This window comes from Abramis brama, assembly GCF_963993115.1.
Source record: "Abramis brama genome assembly, chromosome: 7".
Classification (NCBI taxonomy): domain Eukaryota; kingdom Metazoa; phylum Chordata; class Actinopteri; order Cypriniformes; family Leuciscidae; genus Abramis; species Abramis brama.
The window spans coordinates 21,864,517-21,884,955 of record NC_139969.1 but is presented as its reverse complement, the minus strand read 5'-3'; the positions used below and the strand labels follow the sequence as shown (position 1 = coordinate 21,884,955).

The following is a 20,439-nucleotide window of genomic DNA, read 5'->3' as shown; positions in this document are numbered from 1 at the left end:
AATGTATGAGGTGGCAAGTTGGGACTTTTACCCCAACATGGCAAAAGGCTCAACTTGCCACCTCATACATTTGTAAGATTTTTTTTTTTTAAATAGACCAATTTTATGATATATTTTCAAACAAAATCTGTTGCTCCATCAATGTTTAATAAAAAATGTAGGCATATCTTTTCTGCTGTCACAGTATGGGAATAGTAAAAAACACATGTTTCTTAAGGTGTAGCTATATCCTGTCAGGCAGTTCCACTACATTAAATGACAATCTCATATTCATGTTTGTTACATTAAAGAACAGCTTTATTTTACATTTAATGTAGTCAGTGGAGCGCAGCGCAACTTTGTTACATGACAGCGATGTCGTCGATGCCTGGTCGCGCATTCGTTTGATGGTGGGTGGTGAAACTTCCATGGTGGCGCCGGCGCGTCCTTTGAGATCCTAGCGTTTTAGATTAGCTGTGACGTAGGCCTACATATAAACAAAAAAGGTAAAATGTGAGACTACAGTTGTTTTCCTATTTGTAGAGTAATATTATGATAGAATACAATGTAATACAAACTTGATTTCATTCAGGAAGTTTTCTCTAAGAACAGAACACAAAATTATCTTGAATCTTTCTGTAAAGCTGCTTTGAAAATTTAAATGATGATATGTATTGTGAAAAGCGCTATACAAATAAACGCGAATTGAATTGAAAATGACCGTTGACAAATGTATCCAGTTTTAACTGGTTTGGTACAGACTAGCCAACATTAGGTTACGATTGACCCAGGCCAGCTCTGGTTAGGTATGCGAGGGTGTTCATCATTTGTATTGACAGTAAAAAAATTACACAGCAGCTGAGTTACAGGAACAATATTAAAAACTAACCCAATAAAATGACCCAACATGCTGAACCCAGCATTTGGGTTAAAACAATAATCCAGCATTTTTCATTTTGTTGAGAGCTCATCTAAAACTCTAGGTGACTATGAGATATGTGAGATTACTACTATATATTTAGATTTTTTTTTTTTTTTTTTGAAAAATGTCTCTATTTGCTCTTTTTTGAAATCACTGATTTCATTGTCATTGATATCTGTGAGAAACCACAGTACAATTAGCTACAAACATTTCTTCTTTTTTATGAGAAGATATCAGTTAGTATATGCATAAAACAGCTGTGGAGGGGAGGAGCATATTGTGACTTTCTGAACTTGATTGGCTGAGCGATTGCGACTGACACTTCAGAATCCAGTAAAGGCCCCGCCCCGTTCAAAGACATTGGCCTATGACTGATCTCTCCACTGCCCTCTTGTTTAGTCTCTGTGTAGAGTCACAGAAAAGGAGAGAGATACTCTCTTAACGCTGTCTGCGAAATTATGAGTTAGTCTTTCATTGTTGTAGGAGTCAAACAGCACAGCTGATTTATCATGTGGGAATCACGTCTACCAAGGCAGGTCAGTGAAACTTTGTGCAGTTTGTTGTTGCTCAATGCTCTGCTCCAAACTTGTTTTTCAGCTAAGCTTGAAGAGTTAGAAGGAATGACGACTTGGAAATATCTAGCAACGGTTATGAATGAGTGTGTGTGTGTGTGTGTGTGTGTGTGTGTGTGTGTATAACTGTGATATGTGAAAATCTTTCTGGTAAGTTACCAATATGCCTTGACTCCTGTCTCACCCCAGTGTGAGAGGCTTTTGTATCCATGGTGGAATGTGTGACCAGTGCACAAGAGAGAGGAAAGTCAACTTGGATTTTCTCAGGCTCCAAAATAATCTCTTGTTTTTTTCAACTGTGCTAAAGAGCAAGGATACAATACACTACAATTTAATATAGTACACTTTTAACTCAATTTACTATAAATGCATTACACCCTTTAGTCTGACACTTTCTCAGTTTGGCTAATTTTTGTTTTCATTGACTTTTGTTTTAAATGGCCCTGTCTGTTGTTTACTTATCTCTTCTATTTGAATCTTGTCATTCATTAATCACAATGCAAGAGACTTCTGACCCTGAGCTGCTGGGAACTTTATGCTATCTCAAACATGTGTAAAAAGACACAGTGCTGGTCCTGTCATAAATTACCTTCAGGTGCGAAGTGCATTTGCTCTGAAAACAGATCGTAATAAAAATCAGGCTAAAAACAGGAGAAACAGTCCTGCTGAACTGCACATCATGTTGGCAAGGACAACTGAAACTTACATGGAGACTGTAATTCGATGACACAGCCCATCCTAATATGAAAGATGAATGGATAACTTTTGTTTGTGGCTTCATGTCACATGTTCACAATTATTTAGCCTCATGCGTGCCCCAACACACACAAGTGACGCCAGTGTCTGTAGCAGTTTTTCATAAAGGTCTATGTGGTTGCATAATATTTTTTTTGCTCTCCTCACAAAAGCCGTTAGCCTTGTCCCCATGTCGAATTACAATGGGCAGGAACTTGTTGGCAGGAAGCAACAGCTGATATCCCATCTACAGAACGTTCTCACTGACTTTTCCTCTCCCATCATTATCTGTGTATTTCTGTAGATTAGTACGCAAAATATAATAGTACTATATAATATCTGCGTATAATATACTGTATCAGTGTCGAATATATAATATTGCTTCAAGAACATTTTTCTTGTTTTAAGAAATGTCTATTATTTTTTTTGGCAATCAAGACAAAATACTGAAAATAAAAGTGAGGGACACTTGTTGAAAGTGTTTATTATTTTATATTAGCTTGGCTTGTCTAACAGATAGAGCACTTAAAGTTCTCAATGTACTGCAGTTATTTTCTACAGTTCACTGCATGGCCTATGTCCTCATTTAGATAATTTACATCAAGATTTGTTTATTAAGAGCCGCAGAGAGCCAATGATCGTATATGTTCAAATGTTTTTCTTTTGATCAGAGCTTTTATTTTGTTTCCTCTTCAATATAACACGTCTCTTAGAGAGCTGCTGGACAAACATATTGCATTTTGATGAGCAAACTGAAGGTAAACTATTCCCTGGGTAGAAGTAAATTGTATTTCTCAAATTCCCAGTTTTAAATGATAGCTTAGTGTTATTGTATGTTTGGCTGCTTTTAAATTGAGTATGTTTTAGGTTTAGTTTGCTTCCTAAATGTTCACATCAGCCATATGAGGAATTAGCCTATAGCTTTTGTCTCTGCCGTACAGCACACAGAACAGATGTTTGTCTGTTAAATCACACGTGTGTATATAAATCTTGAAACAGTAAATATATGCCCCTTTACTCAGGAATGCTCCATTCTGAGATTGTAAGGGTTGGGCTAGAAGAAGATATCTAAAGACTCATAAAAATGCAATGTTGTACCAACGGAGTAAGCTGATTCACTGCCCCTCTCTGATCTGTGCACATCTCTTTAAAGCTGGCTCTAAAGGTCAGTGAACAGGTGAGAGACACGAATGAGATACGGCACAGTCATAAATGTTCACCTACACACAGAGAGAGTGAATGAGTCCTTTCTTCCACTAGGAACCTCTCTACCTGTACCACTATTGTTTAGACAACCCACTAGCTAGACCGTCCTGTAGATTTACAGTAAACACGGTCACCATAGACAAAAAAAAAAATGGTGAGTCTATTTTACCACTCTTATGTGTGGTATTTATGTGTAAAATGTATGGCTGTAATTTATTTGATCAGGAAAAATTGGAGTTTCATATACCAGAATGGGGACGGAGTGAGTTTAATTGGAGCATTCTAAAATAATGCCTACTGTATAACCTGAAGAGCCAAAATTATGTCAGCTGAAAAAAGGAAGTTATTATATTTAGATTTGATATTACAAAGACAATTTTTTTCCCCCTTTGAAACCATTTGCAGCGACAAATCATTCACAGGAAGACCAAAAATGTCAACGTACACTCAGAAAGTACATAGATTTCCAATTTCACATTGACTGAAAGAAAGTCCAGATTGATATATATATATTTTCGGAGAGCAGTGACATTGTAGCGAAGAATGATTTGAAACATACCAGTGTTGTCTCTTTGTTTGTGAATGGATTTCAGGACTTTTTGTCTACTAAGGATTGAAGGATTGAAGGGTTTGTTTCTCTGAGTTAAACAGAAGCTTCTAAAGGTAGCTGGACTGGAAAAGGTGATGTCATATCGAGTTCAGATTTGCCAAAAAGCCACACCTCACTGTTAAACTTGTCTCATGTAAAATGGGAAGTTCAAACGTTTCAGCTTCTCTCGAGTCTCTAGCACACATAATTTCTCTTCCACACATTTTAAATGGCCATTATGCGATCAGACTGAACAGACCAGCTAGTATCTGTACTCTGCAGACCACTGCAACCAACCAATGAGAGGAGAAAATGTTCCATTATAGAAGGTTTTGTGGGGTAGTTACAGAGAGAATGTGTGCTTGGCAGCAAAATTACTGCAGTCTAAAGGAATTAACTATAGTCTTTCTGAGACAAATCAAGAGAGCAGCCCTCTGTGTTTCCTCTTATTTTCTCTAATAATTTTTTTTTTTTTGTAAGAAAACAAATGCTGACTTTTTGTGTGAAAGGCTTAAAAAAAAAAAGGATCCCACATCTGTGATTATCAAACTTTTTTTGTGATTATCTGATTGTTTAATGGCTTCAGTGACATATGATCAGTCTGTTGTGGCATCATCTCACCTCCCACTCTATAGTTTAACTGTATTTATAGTTTCAGATGGGTCACCAATCCTGTCACCTTCAAATCTGAATTCATATTCAACCTCTCAATCATACTACTAACTGGCAGAATAATATTAAAGGAAATGTAAAGGAATGAGCAGTGAACAGCTTCTTGGATTTTGTATTTCTGAAAGCTATTATCACTTCCTGAACTGTTTTGGCGTTTGGGGAATATTCTTGGTTTTGCTCCTAGTGGTATTACAGAAAACAGGATGTGGCCTCCTTTTTAATAACTGTTTTTGTGAGAGAATGACACTGATCTGATCTGATCTTGTGTGTATTATTAGAATAATATTCACTAAAGGGGCCCCATGCTCCACAGGAGAAGACATTTGACCTCTGGCCTTTGGCCTGATCTAAAGAGGAAATGTTTTAAATAGAAATTAGCAAACTAGGAGGTCAAGGTTTGGATGGTTAGAATGGATCAGTATTTTTTTTTTAATGTAATTTACTGTGCTTGCAAAGCTGAATTGTCAGCAGCCATTACTCCAGTCTTAAAGGGTCACGACACCCTAAACCAAAATTTCTGAGATTTTAACAGAGGTATGTGTGTTGAACACCATTGAAGACAAAGTTAGCATCTGTTAGATTTAATAGTAGGGGGGAAATGGTTAAATTTTAGTTTTTATAAGCTATTTTCGTCTTCCTGGTTTAAAATCTTCATCGTGTCCACGTCACTGGCTGTGACGTGGCAGAGCACTATAGTACTCTGATGACTCATCGGTGTCTCATAATTATTAATGAGACTGAGTTTTTTATCCAATGAGAAGACACTTTCTATTAATTATTCATGACACCACGTGGAACTTTCCAATGACAGACATGTCAATCTATGATATCGCGTAGTAGATGAGAGAGGCAATGATGGGACGCGCGTTTGTTTTCGTGGTGCAAAAGTTCCAGTGCATCTTTCCTCGCGATGCTGCCAGGGCTGGACTCTGACTGCGGGCGGCTGGTTGGCCATCAACCACGGACACATCTAATGTGTGTGTAGCAACCATTCAACGGGAGAATGGTGGACTTCGACCTTGTACACCAATACAAGTTTCGTCTTGCGAGTGATGCGGTCCCGAGGACTTTTCTATCGCTTCAGAGGTGTGTGTGTGTGTGTCTAAAATGTAACCCTGACCGTTTTACTTGCCTTTTGTTAAATAATCACTCGTTATTAAAATTTAGATATTTCGATAATACCTCAATTGTATGGAACGTATGCTTATTTGTGCAAATTTCTATGTCACTGTCCATATTTATTATGTGGGTTTAGGGGGCGCGTAGATCTAGGCTATGTACGGAACGTTTTTTTTTTTAAGCGAATCTTTTTTTATTTTCAAATATGCATTTATAGTGTGTATATAAACAAATATATATTTTATAATGACATAATTATACATACATGTGCATTTATATGTTTTAAATACAATTATAAGGTATCAGTGCATTTCATTAGACTATAACTTTGCCAGCTATAAAAAAATCTAGCATTTCCTCACGTGTTACCACTGATTTAGTGACAGTCGATATGCATGCATGGGCCACTGGCGATGACAGTCCCCCCTCTCCCCTGCCGTGGTGCCACACCCTTACAGTCTATGGCCACACCACACCCACTCCCCTGCCTTCTTCTCACAGCCACCACGCCCAATTAAGTTGCATTTTTCAAAAAGATTGTGAGCTAGACTTGAGCTGAAAGAGGGGGGTGTCGTGACCCTTTAAGTGTCAATATGCTGATTTGTGCTCCAGAAACATTTCTCACTGTTATCAATGTTGAAACAATTGTACTGCTTAAAAAAAATCATGCATTTTTTCAGGATTATTTGAGGAATAGAACATTTAAAAGAACAGCACTTGTTTTAAATAGACATTTTTGTAACAATACAATACATTTACATTTATTCATTTAGCTGACGCTTTTATCCAAAGCGACTTACAATTGCTATATGTCAGAGGTCGCACGCCTCTGGAGCAACTAGGGGTTAAGTGTCTTGCTCAGGGACACATTGGTGTCTCACAGTGGATTCGAACCCGGGTCTCTCACACCAAAGGCATGCGTCTTATCCACTGCGCCATCACCACCCGATACTGTCACAACACCAGTCACAATACTGTGACTGTACTGTATAATATAATATAATATAATTACAAAGGTTTTTATGACTAAAGACTTTATGACTTTATGACTAAAGAACATTAAATTACATTATCATGTTACACAAATGTTCCAAGCACAATGGAAACATGACACGTAGTTAATTTCTGAATGAAAAAGAATATGATAAAGACATTTGGTATAGGTTGCTATACCAACTAATTCATTGTAATTAGATTAGAGCTGGTTTTGCTTCAGGTCCCAGAATTGAAATTGGACATCAAGTGGTGACACAACACAGTACTGGATTTGTTTATCATACGAACTTGAATTTCAGTATTTTATGCACTTGGCAGGCAATGATTCACTAGAATCACTACACAAAACAAATTATTGTTGGCACAAACCAAATTTATCTTCATTGCTAGTGATATTTAATATTCATGATTTTCAAGAATGAGTGCATGTCACACGTGTCATGTGCATGTCTGTGATGGAATCTAACAAATTTTACTAGCTACAAAGTCACAGATGAGTTTGATCCAAAACTAGAGTTTGGTTGGATGCACAACTTTGACATTGACAGCAAAATCTGTCTCTCCTTCTCCTTCCTTTTTAGAAGTTGCTAAACAGTTTGCAATCCTAATTATGCACAATTTTTTGGTTTGTTTGAGGATATTAAGTAGGCTATTGTTTTCCCTTTCTACAGTAGTTGAGAACCATATCTTTAGGGTATTATTGATTGGACGTGTGTGTGTTCAAACAGGCCATGCTGGCCCTTCAGGCTGAAGAGTGCTGAATGCTTCAGTGAGCCCATAAGAAGGAACTCAATAGGATAAAAGCAGACATGAGTGACGCTGTGGAGAACCTGGACACCAGGGAACTGGGGTTCTCAGATGCTGAGGATGAACCTGAAGAGGTGGACTCTGAGTTTAACCCCTCAGGTGAGTGATTATTATTATTTCATACACATTTAACCCTTTCACACGTAAGTTTAAAATATTCTGGCTGACCCCCCAGCGTGAGTTTTTCAACAAGGCGACCGTTATTTAGAATGTGTCACTTTATGGTTTCCATGGTGACGCATCATTGCTTGTCACGTGACACACCGAAGCAAGAACAGCGCTGAATGAAGGATGATCTGCTTTTATGTCATTTTTCCTTTTTTATTCAAAATATTCATAAATTTGTTAGCTATGACATGAAATATCTGATATTCCGATTGTCAAATATATGCAAGTGGAAGTGTTTTGTTGTTTAAACACGTTTATAACGATCGCGTTAGTTGAGCTGCATGCGCGATTGGCGCCGCCATGTTAGTTTGTGCCGCAGTTCAGAGGATCGGATCTGTTGGATTTACAACACGTGAATTCATCCACTTCTCCCGAAATACATGAAAGTAATGGCGCTTTTCCACTGCATGGTACGGTACGGCTCGGTTCGGTACGGCTCACTTATGGCGCATTTCCACTGCATGGTACGGTACGGCTCGGTTCGGTACGGCTCACTTATGGCGCATTTCCACTGCATGGTACGGTACGGCTCGGTTCGGTACGGCTCACTTATGGCGCATTTCCACTGCATGGTACGGTACGGCTCGGTTCGGTACGGCTCACTTATGGCGCATTTCCACTGCATGGTACGGTACGGTACGGCTCGCTTCGGCTCGCTTTAAATGGTACCACCTCTGTTGAGGTTCCAAGCGTACCGTACCGATACTAAAATGTGACGTGAAAACACTGCAGATCACTGATTGGTCAGACAGAATCATCACTACCAGCGTCATTGTATTTACGACACGAGACCCTAAACCCGCTAGATTTAAATAGCCAGTAGACAACAGCCACGCTGTAGCGCCTGTTTTAAAAGTATTTGCTTTAAAAATAAAAAAAAGAGTATAAACTTCAAAAAAAGAAATGGCTGAATCGTGGTCAGTGGACGAGGTGCAGACGTTCCTCTCGTTGGTTGCCGAGGAGTGGATGGGGAAACACGGAATGAAAAATTCACATTTAATATGATGATATCATGGCAGTAGAGACGGCAACTATAACGATCAGTCCCACCCACTTTGAAGTGGTACTAACTGCAGTGGAAAAGCAACCGAGCTAAAGCGAACCGAACCGTGCCGTACCGAGTCGAGTCGTACCACGCAGTGGAAAAGCGAAGCGAGCCGAACCGTTCCACGCCGAGTCGAACCGTACCGAGCTGAACCGAGCCGTACCATGCAGTGGAAAAGCGCCATAAGTGGCTGGTGAACTGGGAGAAGAATAGAGTAAACTTTAAAGGAACACTCCACCGTTTTTTTCATATTAAACTATGTTATTCCCTTAACTAAGACGAGTTGATACATAACTTACCTCTCTCGTCTCAGTGTGTGCAATCAATCGCTCTGGCGCGCGGCGACACTTTGATAGCACTTAGCATAGCCCAGTTCATTCATTAGGATCCAAACAGAAATGAAGTTAGAAGCGACCAAACACCTCCACGTTTTCCCTATTTAAATACAGTTTCACGACCAAATATGGTGACACAAAATAAAACTTGGCGCTTTTCTAAGCGGGTAAAAAGGATAACTATAATGTATGGCAGAATAGCACCTGGGAGCACTTCGACTCGGGTTTCTCCCGTTTTTTAGCCCCATCTCCCGGACCCCTCCCAGTTTGTTATTTCTCCCGGGAAACTCCCGTAATTTGCATGGCCCAAACTCCTTTATGAATAATCAGACCAATATGTTTGTCTAATGTTGACCAGTTGCCTAGGGTGAACATACGTCCTGTTTAACCAGGACATGTCTGGCCAGAATTTCGAGATCGCCCAAAATGCCCGGGATTCGTTCTACAATCACCATTCATTATGTTTACATTATTACATTATTTGACACTGACACGTACGTGCCAGCTTTGCAGGTCATGCATTCTGCTTCACATGGATCCCGATCGAGACGAAAACACAGGAATTTTCTTAGCAATGCTAAAACGCACATCAACCGATCACTTGTTTAGCGTTCATGTAAACACTACATTCAGATTCACCAATCGGAATTAATTCAGTCCTACTGAATCAAAAGGTGTGCATGTAAACAAAATGAATGGCGACGAGAAAGCAAAAGCCGTATCCCGGATATTTTGGGCGATCTCGAAATCCCGGCCGGACATGTCCTGGAATATGGTCACCCTACAGTTGCCAGATCTTGTATTAAATGCATTATATTCACACAATCCACACACCATATACATTTTCAACCCGTTTGTCACCTCAGCCTGGCAACCTATAACCCAGATGCGCAGTCGCGGAAAGTTTAACCCGAAAGCGAGCCGATAGACATGGCAGGTGAAGGCGGTGTCCCCGCAAAGAAACCGAAGTAAGGTAACAGTTGTAAATTTCAACAATGTTGGACGCAACAATTTACGTGCATCTTACCATTTATGGGTATTGCAATGTAAATAATACAATTAACACGTGCAGTACACTTAGCATGAGCCTACCTCTTGCTATTTGAAAGCACATTTGAATATAGCAGTTGATCATGTGATGCACTGATCGTTCTAATCACACTGGTGTGATCGTATGCTCCAGGGACCAGCCTAGACTGATCACACCAGTGTGATCGTACGTGCGAAAGGGTTTTTATCCATTTTATGTATTATTATCTGTTTCACAGGGGTAATTGGAGATACTACTAGAAGGCTAGTTGTTGATGGTCTGTTATAGAAGTATAGTGTGTATAGACCAACGCTACTTTTGCGTCATCGAAGGGTAACGCCCCTTTTTGGGGGAAAACAAACGGATTCCCCTAAGAACAGAACTCGCTCGCTCTAGACCTGCAAAGTTTCTTGATAGCAAAAATCGCACAAACATACACTCTCTTTGCCGGCCGAGGACCGTGAGCGGTATTTAAAGAAGCTACTGGATAGGGAGTTACTGAGGTGTCCCTTTGAAATGGTCGAAAACTGGATTAATGACCCCACGCAGTGGCCAAATATGGACTATTATTCAGACATCTACCACTATCTCGTGGAATCACCAAGTAAGTAACGTTAGCCTATTTTTTTTGTCATTAACACACTCACAGTATGACAAACTAGACGATTGAGGCCATGTCAAGAGGAGTCGGTGGTTTACTTGGATCATATTTCACTTGATTTAAGCTATTGACAGTTTTGTTGTCGACTAGCTATACTAGTAAGAAACCCTCAAACACTGTACAGAACAATCATGTCAGATGCTAAAAACATAAATAGTCCGTACCTTAAGTGGGGTAGAGACAATGAAAAACATGCCCCATACATAGGTCCCATACACATTTAGCGTGCCTAGTGAGAGCTAACGTTAATTCTTTCTAACTAGTAAGTTATAGCTAGTCGACAACAAAACTATGTCAATAGCTTAAATCAAGTGAAATATGATCCAAGTAAACCACCAACTCCTCTTGACATGGCCTCATCGTCTAGTTTGTTATACTGTGAGTGTGTTAATGACAAAAAAAAAAAAATAGGCTACTTACTTGGTGATTCCACGAGATAGTGGTAGATGTCTGAATAGTCCAAAGAGAGTGTATGTTTGTGCGATTTTTGCTATCAAGAAACTTCTGCAAAGTTTAGAGCGAGCGAGTTCTGTTCTTAGGGGAATCCGTTTGTTTTCCCCCAAAAAGGGGCGTTACCCTTCGATGACGCAAAAGTAGCGTTGGTCTATTGTGTAATGCTTGTATTTTGGCTAATTGTATTTGATTGTTGATCCATTGAAGTTGGTTGTGACTTTTTCTGTCCTGGTATGTGATTGGCTATTATTGATTGTAATTTTCTTGTTGGTCCTGATGTGAAGTCCACAAGATGCGTCCTGTTCACCTGCTTGTGTACATTAAAACTTTGCTGTATTGTTTGGAATCAAGCTTTGTCTGTCTGCTTCATCAGCCAAAACGTTACAGTTGGCTGCTTTGTATTTTAAATTGGGTTTATTCAACTTCCTGTTTGAAAACGATGCCTGATGAAGGTCGCATGAATGAAACTTTGTAATAAATTAAGAAGAATAATAAAATTATTTTGAAGCTATATCAGTGTGTGTAGGGCTGGGTACCGAGTTTCGATACTTTTTAGGTACCGATCGAATTGCCTCAATACTATCGAGTATCGAAAAATGACATGTTGTTCGGTACCAGATTTCGATACCTAAGGGGTTAACTCGTCAACGTCAGTGCTCAAACATATACATATGAAATGCAGAACGACACACATAAAGTCGCTCACGCACATACATGTGTAGAGTTTGCGTAACTCTACACACACGAGAAGCGCGGAACTCTCCGCGCACATACTCGTATGAGACGCGCGCGCGCACGCACAAACTCTCCACGCGTATACTTATGAGACGCGAGCACACACACAAAACTCGCGCACATACTCAATGAGACGCGAGCACACACACACAAACTCTCCGCGCACATATTCATGAGATGCGAGCACACACACATAATACCTTAAAGATGTGGAAAAGTCGATCAAAAGTGTGGCTACATTTCTCCAGGCTCGATGCCAACAGCGCGCGATGCAGTATTTGCGGTAAAATAATTGCTTCAAAGACCGGTACCACGACAAATATGATGAAGACCTTGACAGTGCACAGCCACGGAGTAAACATAATAGCAGAAAGTTGCTTCGCCTTCGACTGGTAAATGAAGAGGTACCTTGTTGATCACTCTGACAGTGTTTATATTGCAATAATAACCTACTGAGTGTACACAGCCGTTCAAAAATGTGTTGGTCAGTCAGAATCTTTTTTCAGTAAGGATGCATTAAAGTTATCAAAAGTGACATTAAAATGTGTAATGTTACAAAATATTTCGTTTTTAAATAAATGCTGTTCTTTTGACATTTTTATTCATCAAAGAATCATGAAAAAAAATGTATCATAGTTTCCAAAATATTAAGCAGCAAACTGTTTTCATATTTCTGAAGGATCATGTGACACTGAAGTAATGATTTTGAAAATTCAGCTTTGACATCACAGGAATAAATTACATTTTGAAATATATTCAAATAAGATTTTTTGTTCCTTTGTGCACTGGCTAAGGAGCATGAGTCAAACTGAAAAAATAAAACCAAAATTTTCTGAGGTAATGTGTTATGTAATCTTGTTAAAATGGATTTCATAAAATTGGTATCGAAAAAAGTATCGTTAGGAACCGCTATCGAAACTGAGGTATCAAAAATGGCACCGGATCGAAAGATTTTGAACGATACCCAGCCCTAAGTGTGTGGGATACATCTATTTATTTAGTTTAGTAGTATAAGTACAAGTTCTTTTGCCAATAATATTTCAGACAGGGAGTAAAAAAGGGTTACAATAGGTCTGTCTAATCAGGGATCTGGGCAATGTGTGACGTGTGTAAAAATCTGGGCAATGTGTGACGTGTGTAAAAGAAAGGGATGTGAGGACAACTGTGTAACATGATGTAGCACGTCACAAGAAGTATTCAGCACACACACACACACACACACTGGAGCTCACATTCCCTGCAGGCATGCCTCAGTCCGCACTGTTGTTTTCCTACAGGAGCTTCCTGTATCCCTTTTTCTGCCGTGTACAGGACGGTTGGCTTTAAAGAGACAGAAGCGCAGGTCTACCTGACCGCTGCCCCCATCACTGCCAAGATCCTAGATGTGGAACGCTTCACCAGGGCTCCAGACCGCTTCAAAATCTCTAAACACAGAGGCGTGTCCAAGGTCTGTGGTTATAAGTTTGACTGGTTATAACTAGTTAAAAGGTTCTATGTCACAGATCTCACATCACCGTTGTGTCCACAGGCAATGCCAGCGGTGTTTAAGATAGAGCTCAAACATGGGAACTTCACCTGGATAGTCAAGAGAAAAGAAAAGCACTTCATGGAGCTGCACAGAGAGCTTCTGCGATACAAGACCCTCATGAGGATCCCACTGCCCACCAGAAGGTCAGACCCCTGCCCTATAGATATACTCATTAATACGCATTTGTAGTGTAAATGCTACATACACACTGGACAACATAAAAGACGGCCTACCCCACCTACTCCACCTATATGTCCTCTGGAAAAAGAGTAGGGGTGTAACCCCGGCATTCTGGCCAAATTAGCCCATTGGCCTCTGTCCATCATGGCCTCCTAATCATCCCCATATGTACTGATTGGCTTCATCACTCTGTCTCCTCTCCACCAATAAGCTGGTGTGTGGTGGGCCTTCTGGTGCAATATGGCTGCCATTGCATCATCCACAAGGGGGTAATCTTGCACCGGGAAAGTGTACCTTCTATGGGGGCATCCATTGGCTAACAAGCCATTACCTGCTGTTAGCATTCCATTGACTCCCATTCATTTTGGCGTCACTTTGACAGCGAATAACTTTACATCTGAGGCGTTTAAAGACTCCATTGGTCCATTGTTTATTTCTAAAGAAACACGATATAAAAGGCTCCATTACCTTTTATCTTACACTATGGCCCCGTAGAAGACGTTTTTGTAAAACTAGGCTAACGATTGCGTCATAACCACACGACTCTCTGTCGCACAGTAGAGAAATTACCGTAAAGACAGGAGGAGAAGCTCGCAGGCAATTGGGGGGACGTGGAGGTATGAAGTCCGATGAAGTCAAGGAAGAAGCCCATAGAGAGTAATTAAGTTGCTCCTGCTCCTAGCTCATGGACAGCTCCTACTCACGCTCTCCGTCTCTGCAAGATTCGGAAGGGAATGATTCAGATTTCTCTTGGCACAGCTACTAGAAGACTTACAACTGTCAGACAGGTTGCTCATGTCACATTTACGTCGTCAAGCTCAGTTTGAGGCTGCGCAGTAGCAGTATGCTCAGCCATCAGGAAGTGAGTGCTTCTAATTGACTTCACTGGTCTCCGACTAGGGATGGCGAAAACTAAAAAATTTCTTGACCGACCACCGAGCCTCATTAGCCGGTTGAAACCGGTTAACCGATTAGTTTAAAATATGCTACGCTATTTGAAATAACAGCCATTTCAAGCCGCGCCTGCAATTTTGCAACTCTGTCGCATCTCTCTGCCGCTCTGCCACTTTTTAAAAATCCCCTACAGCGCGAAACTTGAGTCCTGCAAACGCGGCACCGAGGAGCTTGTATGTAATCGGAGGACAAATGGCTCCTTAGTTTCGAAATGGTTTGGGTACAAGGTGATCGCGTTGAAAATAAAGGCATTTGTCTAGCATTAGAGAAGTTCATTTGAAACATTGCCGCGGCTGATTTAAGAAAATGACAGCTCCGAATTACAGCTCCGCTTTAGTTTGAGGTAGTGCTAACAATAATAAAGAAAGATGATTGCAACTTACATCTGTGTCATTCTTTTTGGTGAAATGGTCCCACACAATACTTTTCTTTGCACGCTTCATGCTTCAGACCTGTCGTCTGCCCTGGCTCTAACCTCGAGTGTTTTAGCCTATAGCCTTTACTTTTCGCAAACCTTGTGAACGCGCGAACCCAAACGCTGTGACCTCGCGCCAAATGTTTTTATTGGTTTATTAAGTACAAACAGGCGAGTTATGAAAAATTTAGTGTGAGGGATTTGTTCACTTCACACAAAAAGATCTTGGAATGAGATGACTAACTGTAGTAGCGTTTAGTCCACTGTCTATAATTTAGAGATCACTTTTTTTTTAACCGACTACCGACAACTTTGATCGGTTAACGTTGATACGGTCAACCATCGGTCAAACGGTCATCGGTTAACATCCCTATCTCCAACTCTCCGTTGAAGTCTATGGGGTCGTTGTGTCCATTTCTTATACTGTCTATGATCATCCAGGTGGATGCTGCACATTGGTGGTGGTTGAGGAGATTCTCCCCTTCCATATGTGAAGCGCTTTAAGTACCCAGAAAAGAGCTATATAAATGTAACAAATTATTATTATTATTATTATTACTCTATCAATCATCAGTTGTGCAAAAACAAGTGTTTGAAACTTTTGATGATTTTTGATGAACCTACCTACTTTAATTAATAAAATGCAATATCTTTTTTTTTTTTTTACTATTTTTGTTACACAGATGTAATGGTTGCGTCAAATTGATTAAAAGTGACAGTGAAGACTTTTATAATACAATACTGAAAAATATGTTTTAGACTTCCCATGGACATATTAAGCAGCACAACTGTTTTCAACATTGAGAATAATAAGAAATGTTTCTTGAGCAGCAAATCAACATTAGAATGATTTCTGAAGGATCATGTGACACTAAAGACTGGAGTAATGATGCTGAAAATTCAGCTTTACCATCACAGGAATAAATTACATTTTAAAAAAAATATTTAAATAGAAAACAGTTATTAAAATTTTTAATAACATTTGACAATATTTCAATTTTTTTTTTTTTTAAGAAAATAAATGCAGCCTCGGTGAGCATGACAGACTTCTTTCATAAACATTACAAAAAATCTTACAGACCCCACACGTTTGAATGGTAGTATACATATGGCTATTTTTTTATCACTCTACACTTTATTTTTTAATAGGTGGGCTACATAGCAGCAAAAATAATGTTTAAAGTTAAGATTGTTGCTGTCGACTTTTGCATCAAATATAGTCTCTTTGTGTCTTTAATTCAAGTCTATTTCAGCTTATGTACTGATTGTTAATATGGCATTTAATAACATAAATGTGAAAATATGTCAATTTGTAAAGAATATTTCCCTTCCAGTTTAATTTAGTTAAAATCCCAAGTATCTCAAATTAACTACCTCAGATTTTAAGTCATAAGAATGCTACACTCAGGATCACGATTATAAATCAGCAAGCTATTTTCTTCTACCTTATTCTAACGGCCGTGTGAAAAAGCCCTTCCTTGTGAAAAAGCAGTAATGCGTCTCAGATGACCACTTGTGATTCAATGGCCCTAGACGACTCTTAATACCAGCAGATCAGTTAATACTCTTCTCATTCTCATAGAAGCTATTATTCTCACTTCCTCTACACTCATTTTTTTCCTGTTGATTTTCTTTAAGTATCTAATTTCTTTTCTTTTTCTTTCTGTTCTCCCCTGTTGTCTTTAGCTCCTTTCTCAGATTTCATGGCTACTCATTCTCACCATTCACTCTTTGCTATTGTTATTCCTCGTTTTTCTCTGACTATGATATCTCTTTTTTAGCCATACTGAGAGAAGGAAGAGCATAAAGAGGAGCGAGGTGAGGCAGATGCCTGCACTCCCTCGGGGAGGCAGAGATGAGTTGGCACGAGAGGAGCAAGTGTCTAGTCGGAGGGTGAGTCACTACATGCTTACTGCATCACCAACCCTTGATCACATGATGTAATCTGCACCATCACAAGGCGTGTGAGTCTGTGGTCAGGTCTCTCCCACACAACATCCTTGACATTATTTAATGGTATCTGAGCATATATAACAATACTCTGCTTGTCATATCATAAATGTGAGTCATGTGATAAAATTCTACTGATGAAATTCTTAAGTGTCCAGCTGTTGAATAAAGCTCACTATTGCTGACTTTTTAAATGGTCTGAGTTTCTGAAGTATATTTCCTGTTCATTTTTCTTTGTAGATATTTAAGGACATTCTACTAATAAACTAATGAATAAATAATTAATCTGCTCATTAGTGTACAGCTCTTTCTTTCAGCCAGTACATTAGGCTTACTAGGCAAACATCACTTTCATAATTAATATTTACAAGCAGGATGTTCAGCTTAGTAGCACTTGTAAATCAGCATATAGGTCCCAATATAAATATATTCTTATATATATTATAAATATTTTATAACTACTTTCATTAATAACATTAAGACACATTATGTAATTCTTATGCTATATGTTGGTAATATAGATTATTTAAAGTACATTTACATTGGTAAAATAATTGAAAGCTAGATTTCATATTTCAGGTTTAAATGTCATCACCAAAAAATATATTTAGGAAACTTTGAATTCCATTTTTACTTTCTGAGATTTACTATTATCTATCATGGTACAGAACTGGTGCCACAGAATTAAACGTTTAAAACCAACTAACAAATGTGTTTTTCTTTTTGCAGAAACAACTGGAAGACTACCTAAACAAGCTGCTGAGGATGGAAATGTACCGAAAATACTATGCCACCGTAAGCTCACACTTGATTATAGAGTTCAGGCCCTGATGGAACTCGCGTTGAGTTATCTTTAATGAAGCAGCAGCGTGAGGATCGATATTACAGATGGAGCCTGTGTGTCCTGTGCGTGTTAATGCGCAGCTCTTTCTCTCAGCTCAGTGCTATTCCAACAGCTTTAATCAAGGACATACGGAATTCTCTCTCTCCCTCTTCTCAAATTCCCTCTCTTCCTCTTTAATACCCTCCGAGGGTCAATATAGCTGAGGATTTGGTGTAACTTCTTTTAATTGAAGCTGCGTCTCTGTTTCACTAGTTTTAAGCAGAATTGTTTCTCTTTTCCAGATGGAGTTTATTGATATAAGCCAGTTGTCCTTCATTCAGGACTTGGGCCCTAAAGGCTTGTAAGGACACACTCTTTTTGCTTTACTGTTTTATTATTGCCTCACACTGATCAATGTTTTAATTTTATGTTTAAATATATTACATAAAGTAAACAAAACTTTATTTAATTAGGCTTTCTGAATTTATTGTATTGATTTATTTTTACATTGTGACAGTAGTTTCAATTAAGCACGTACATTCTTTAATGTGCAACACATTACCATAATGTGTCAGGATGTTTTTCTGGATGCGTGACAAATCACAAATTTTTCCATGATGCATAAATACTAAAAGTCATGAGAATTTGGGAGTGGACATGCTTGTCATGCAAATGTAACCATGAAAAAATATGTGACGCTCCTAAAATACGTTTAATTTTTTGCAACATCTATTATCTCATTTAGTATCTGAAATATGACACAAAGTTTTTAATGGATTTCATGATATTCACCCTTTAACTCGCTCATACAAACCTGTATCTTTCAGAGAAGGCATTGTTTATAAAAGGTCAGGAGGTCACCGTATACCAGGCATGAACTGCTGTGGCCGCAATGAAGTCTGCTACCGCTGGTCCAAGAGGTAATTACTCATAAAACAAAAAAGACTATTGCTGAATTCTTTAAGGAAATCACAAGAGAAGATGAAATCCATTCATGCAGTGAAGCTGTGCTCTTCACTTTGAGCTTTAACATTTGTGAGACACTCTTTAAAAGCAGTGTTATCTGTGAAAATACACAATTAAGATAGAGCGGGCACCCGCCCACACACACACACACACACACACACACACACACACCCACACCCACACCCACTGATACCGTGCTACTTTCGTTCTCTGATTAAACTGACACTGTCTCGCTGACTTTCACTGCTCTCAGTATAATAATGCTTTAGAGAAGCATACTTAAGGTTAGGTTTGACCTTATGGTTGCGATGGAGTCTAATGATGAAATCTTTTGTGCTCTCTGTTTAGGTGGCTTGTTGTGAAGGACTCTTTTCTGCTGTACATGAAGCCAGACACTGGTGCCATTTCATTTGTCCTGCTGGTGGACAATGAGTTCAGCATCAAAATGGACTCCAAACAGACAGAGACCAAGCATGGAGTGAGCATTGAGAACCTGTCCAGGTGTGTTCACTTAATCTCAAATTTGATGTAACTTATAAATGTCTCTCTCAGCTTGTAGACAATTTATGTTTGTTTGTTTGTGTGTCTTGTGCAGGAAACTAGTTCTGAAATTTCATAACTACAGACATGCACGGTGGTGGGGTCAGGCCATTGAAAACTTTGTCCGGAAACATGGCAAGGCCTTTTTAAGGTCCCATCGCTTCGGATCTTTTGCCAGGGAGGAGGAGAACATACCCTCTAAATGGTATATTTAATCTAAGAGTTTGCCCAAAAATAAACACATCATTTACTCACCCTCATGTCGTTTCAAACCTGTATGTCAGAATAGTTTTTTTATTATCCATGCAATGAAAGACAATGGGGTCTAATGTTATTATACAGTTGAACAGTCATACAGCTTTTTAACGTCATGAGGATTTTTTTAATGAACTTTCCATTTAAGACAAAAACAATGTCATGTTTAGCTTTCTATTTGACCCTCTACTCTGTGAAATCTGACAACTAAAGAAAAAGAAATTCAATTGTCCAGGTATGTGAATGGCAAAACCTACATGGAGGATGTTGCCAATGCGCTGGAGGAAGCTAAAGAGGAGATCTTCATTACAGACTGGTGGTATGTACTCACTGTTTATCCTTCTAGAAGAAAACATGTTCAGGCAGACAGATCACACTATTTGTTGAGCCAATGTTGCTATCTCGGACTGGACAGATTGCTTCAACGAACAGAACAGTGTTTTGATAATTTCACAAAGTCACCGTGTTTGCATTTTTCTGGGAAATCAACCTATAAATAGTTTGTGTAGTTGTGTGTGATTGGAGAAAGCACATGACATACTTGGATTTGTTTAATGGGGCACATTGGCAGTCCATGCTCATTTAAGTGAGACAAATCATGGACAGAGGATTTTTTTTTAAACTCCTTCATAGTTATTTGTATAAGTTTGAATTGGGATAGTTAACTAGGATACTCTTGTTTAGTGTGAAATGGGGATGCAAGAAAAGAGCCACAGTTAACTGTCAAAGATTGACTGGACTGATTATGATCTTCCATGAATGACAAATGCACTCCTTAATCTGATATAAAATGGTATGTTGTTT

At 39.1% G+C, this 20,439-nt stretch overlaps 1 protein-coding gene across 2 annotated transcripts in view; it reads left to right on the top strand.

Moving 5' to 3' along the window:
- The first annotated feature begins 1,263 nt into the window (after window positions 1-1,263).
- pld1a (phospholipase D1a) overlaps window positions 1,264-20,439 on the top strand; it is a 38,884-nt gene continuing 19,708 nt past the window's right edge. Inside the window, exons 1-11 of one of the 2 annotated variants that reach the window (XM_084121044.1) lie at window positions 1,264-1,437; window positions 7,519-7,696; window positions 13,302-13,471; window positions 13,553-13,695; window positions 16,883-16,994; window positions 17,781-17,846; window positions 18,177-18,235; window positions 18,702-18,794; window positions 19,189-19,341; window positions 19,436-19,585; window positions 19,871-19,954. In XM_084121044.1, the coding sequence (XP_083977170.1) occupies window positions 7,600-7,696; window positions 13,302-13,471; window positions 13,553-13,695; window positions 16,883-16,994; window positions 17,781-17,846; window positions 18,177-18,235; window positions 18,702-18,794; window positions 19,189-19,341; window positions 19,436-19,585; window positions 19,871-19,954 (1,127 nt within the window). In that variant the 5' untranslated portion in view covers window positions 1,264-1,437; window positions 7,519-7,599. The remainder of the gene's footprint in view (window positions 1,438-7,518; window positions 7,697-13,301; window positions 13,472-13,552; window positions 13,696-16,882; window positions 16,995-17,780; window positions 17,847-18,176; window positions 18,236-18,701; window positions 18,795-19,188; window positions 19,342-19,435; window positions 19,586-19,870; window positions 19,955-20,439) is intronic. The other variant, XM_084121045.1, reaches the window with a different exon arrangement.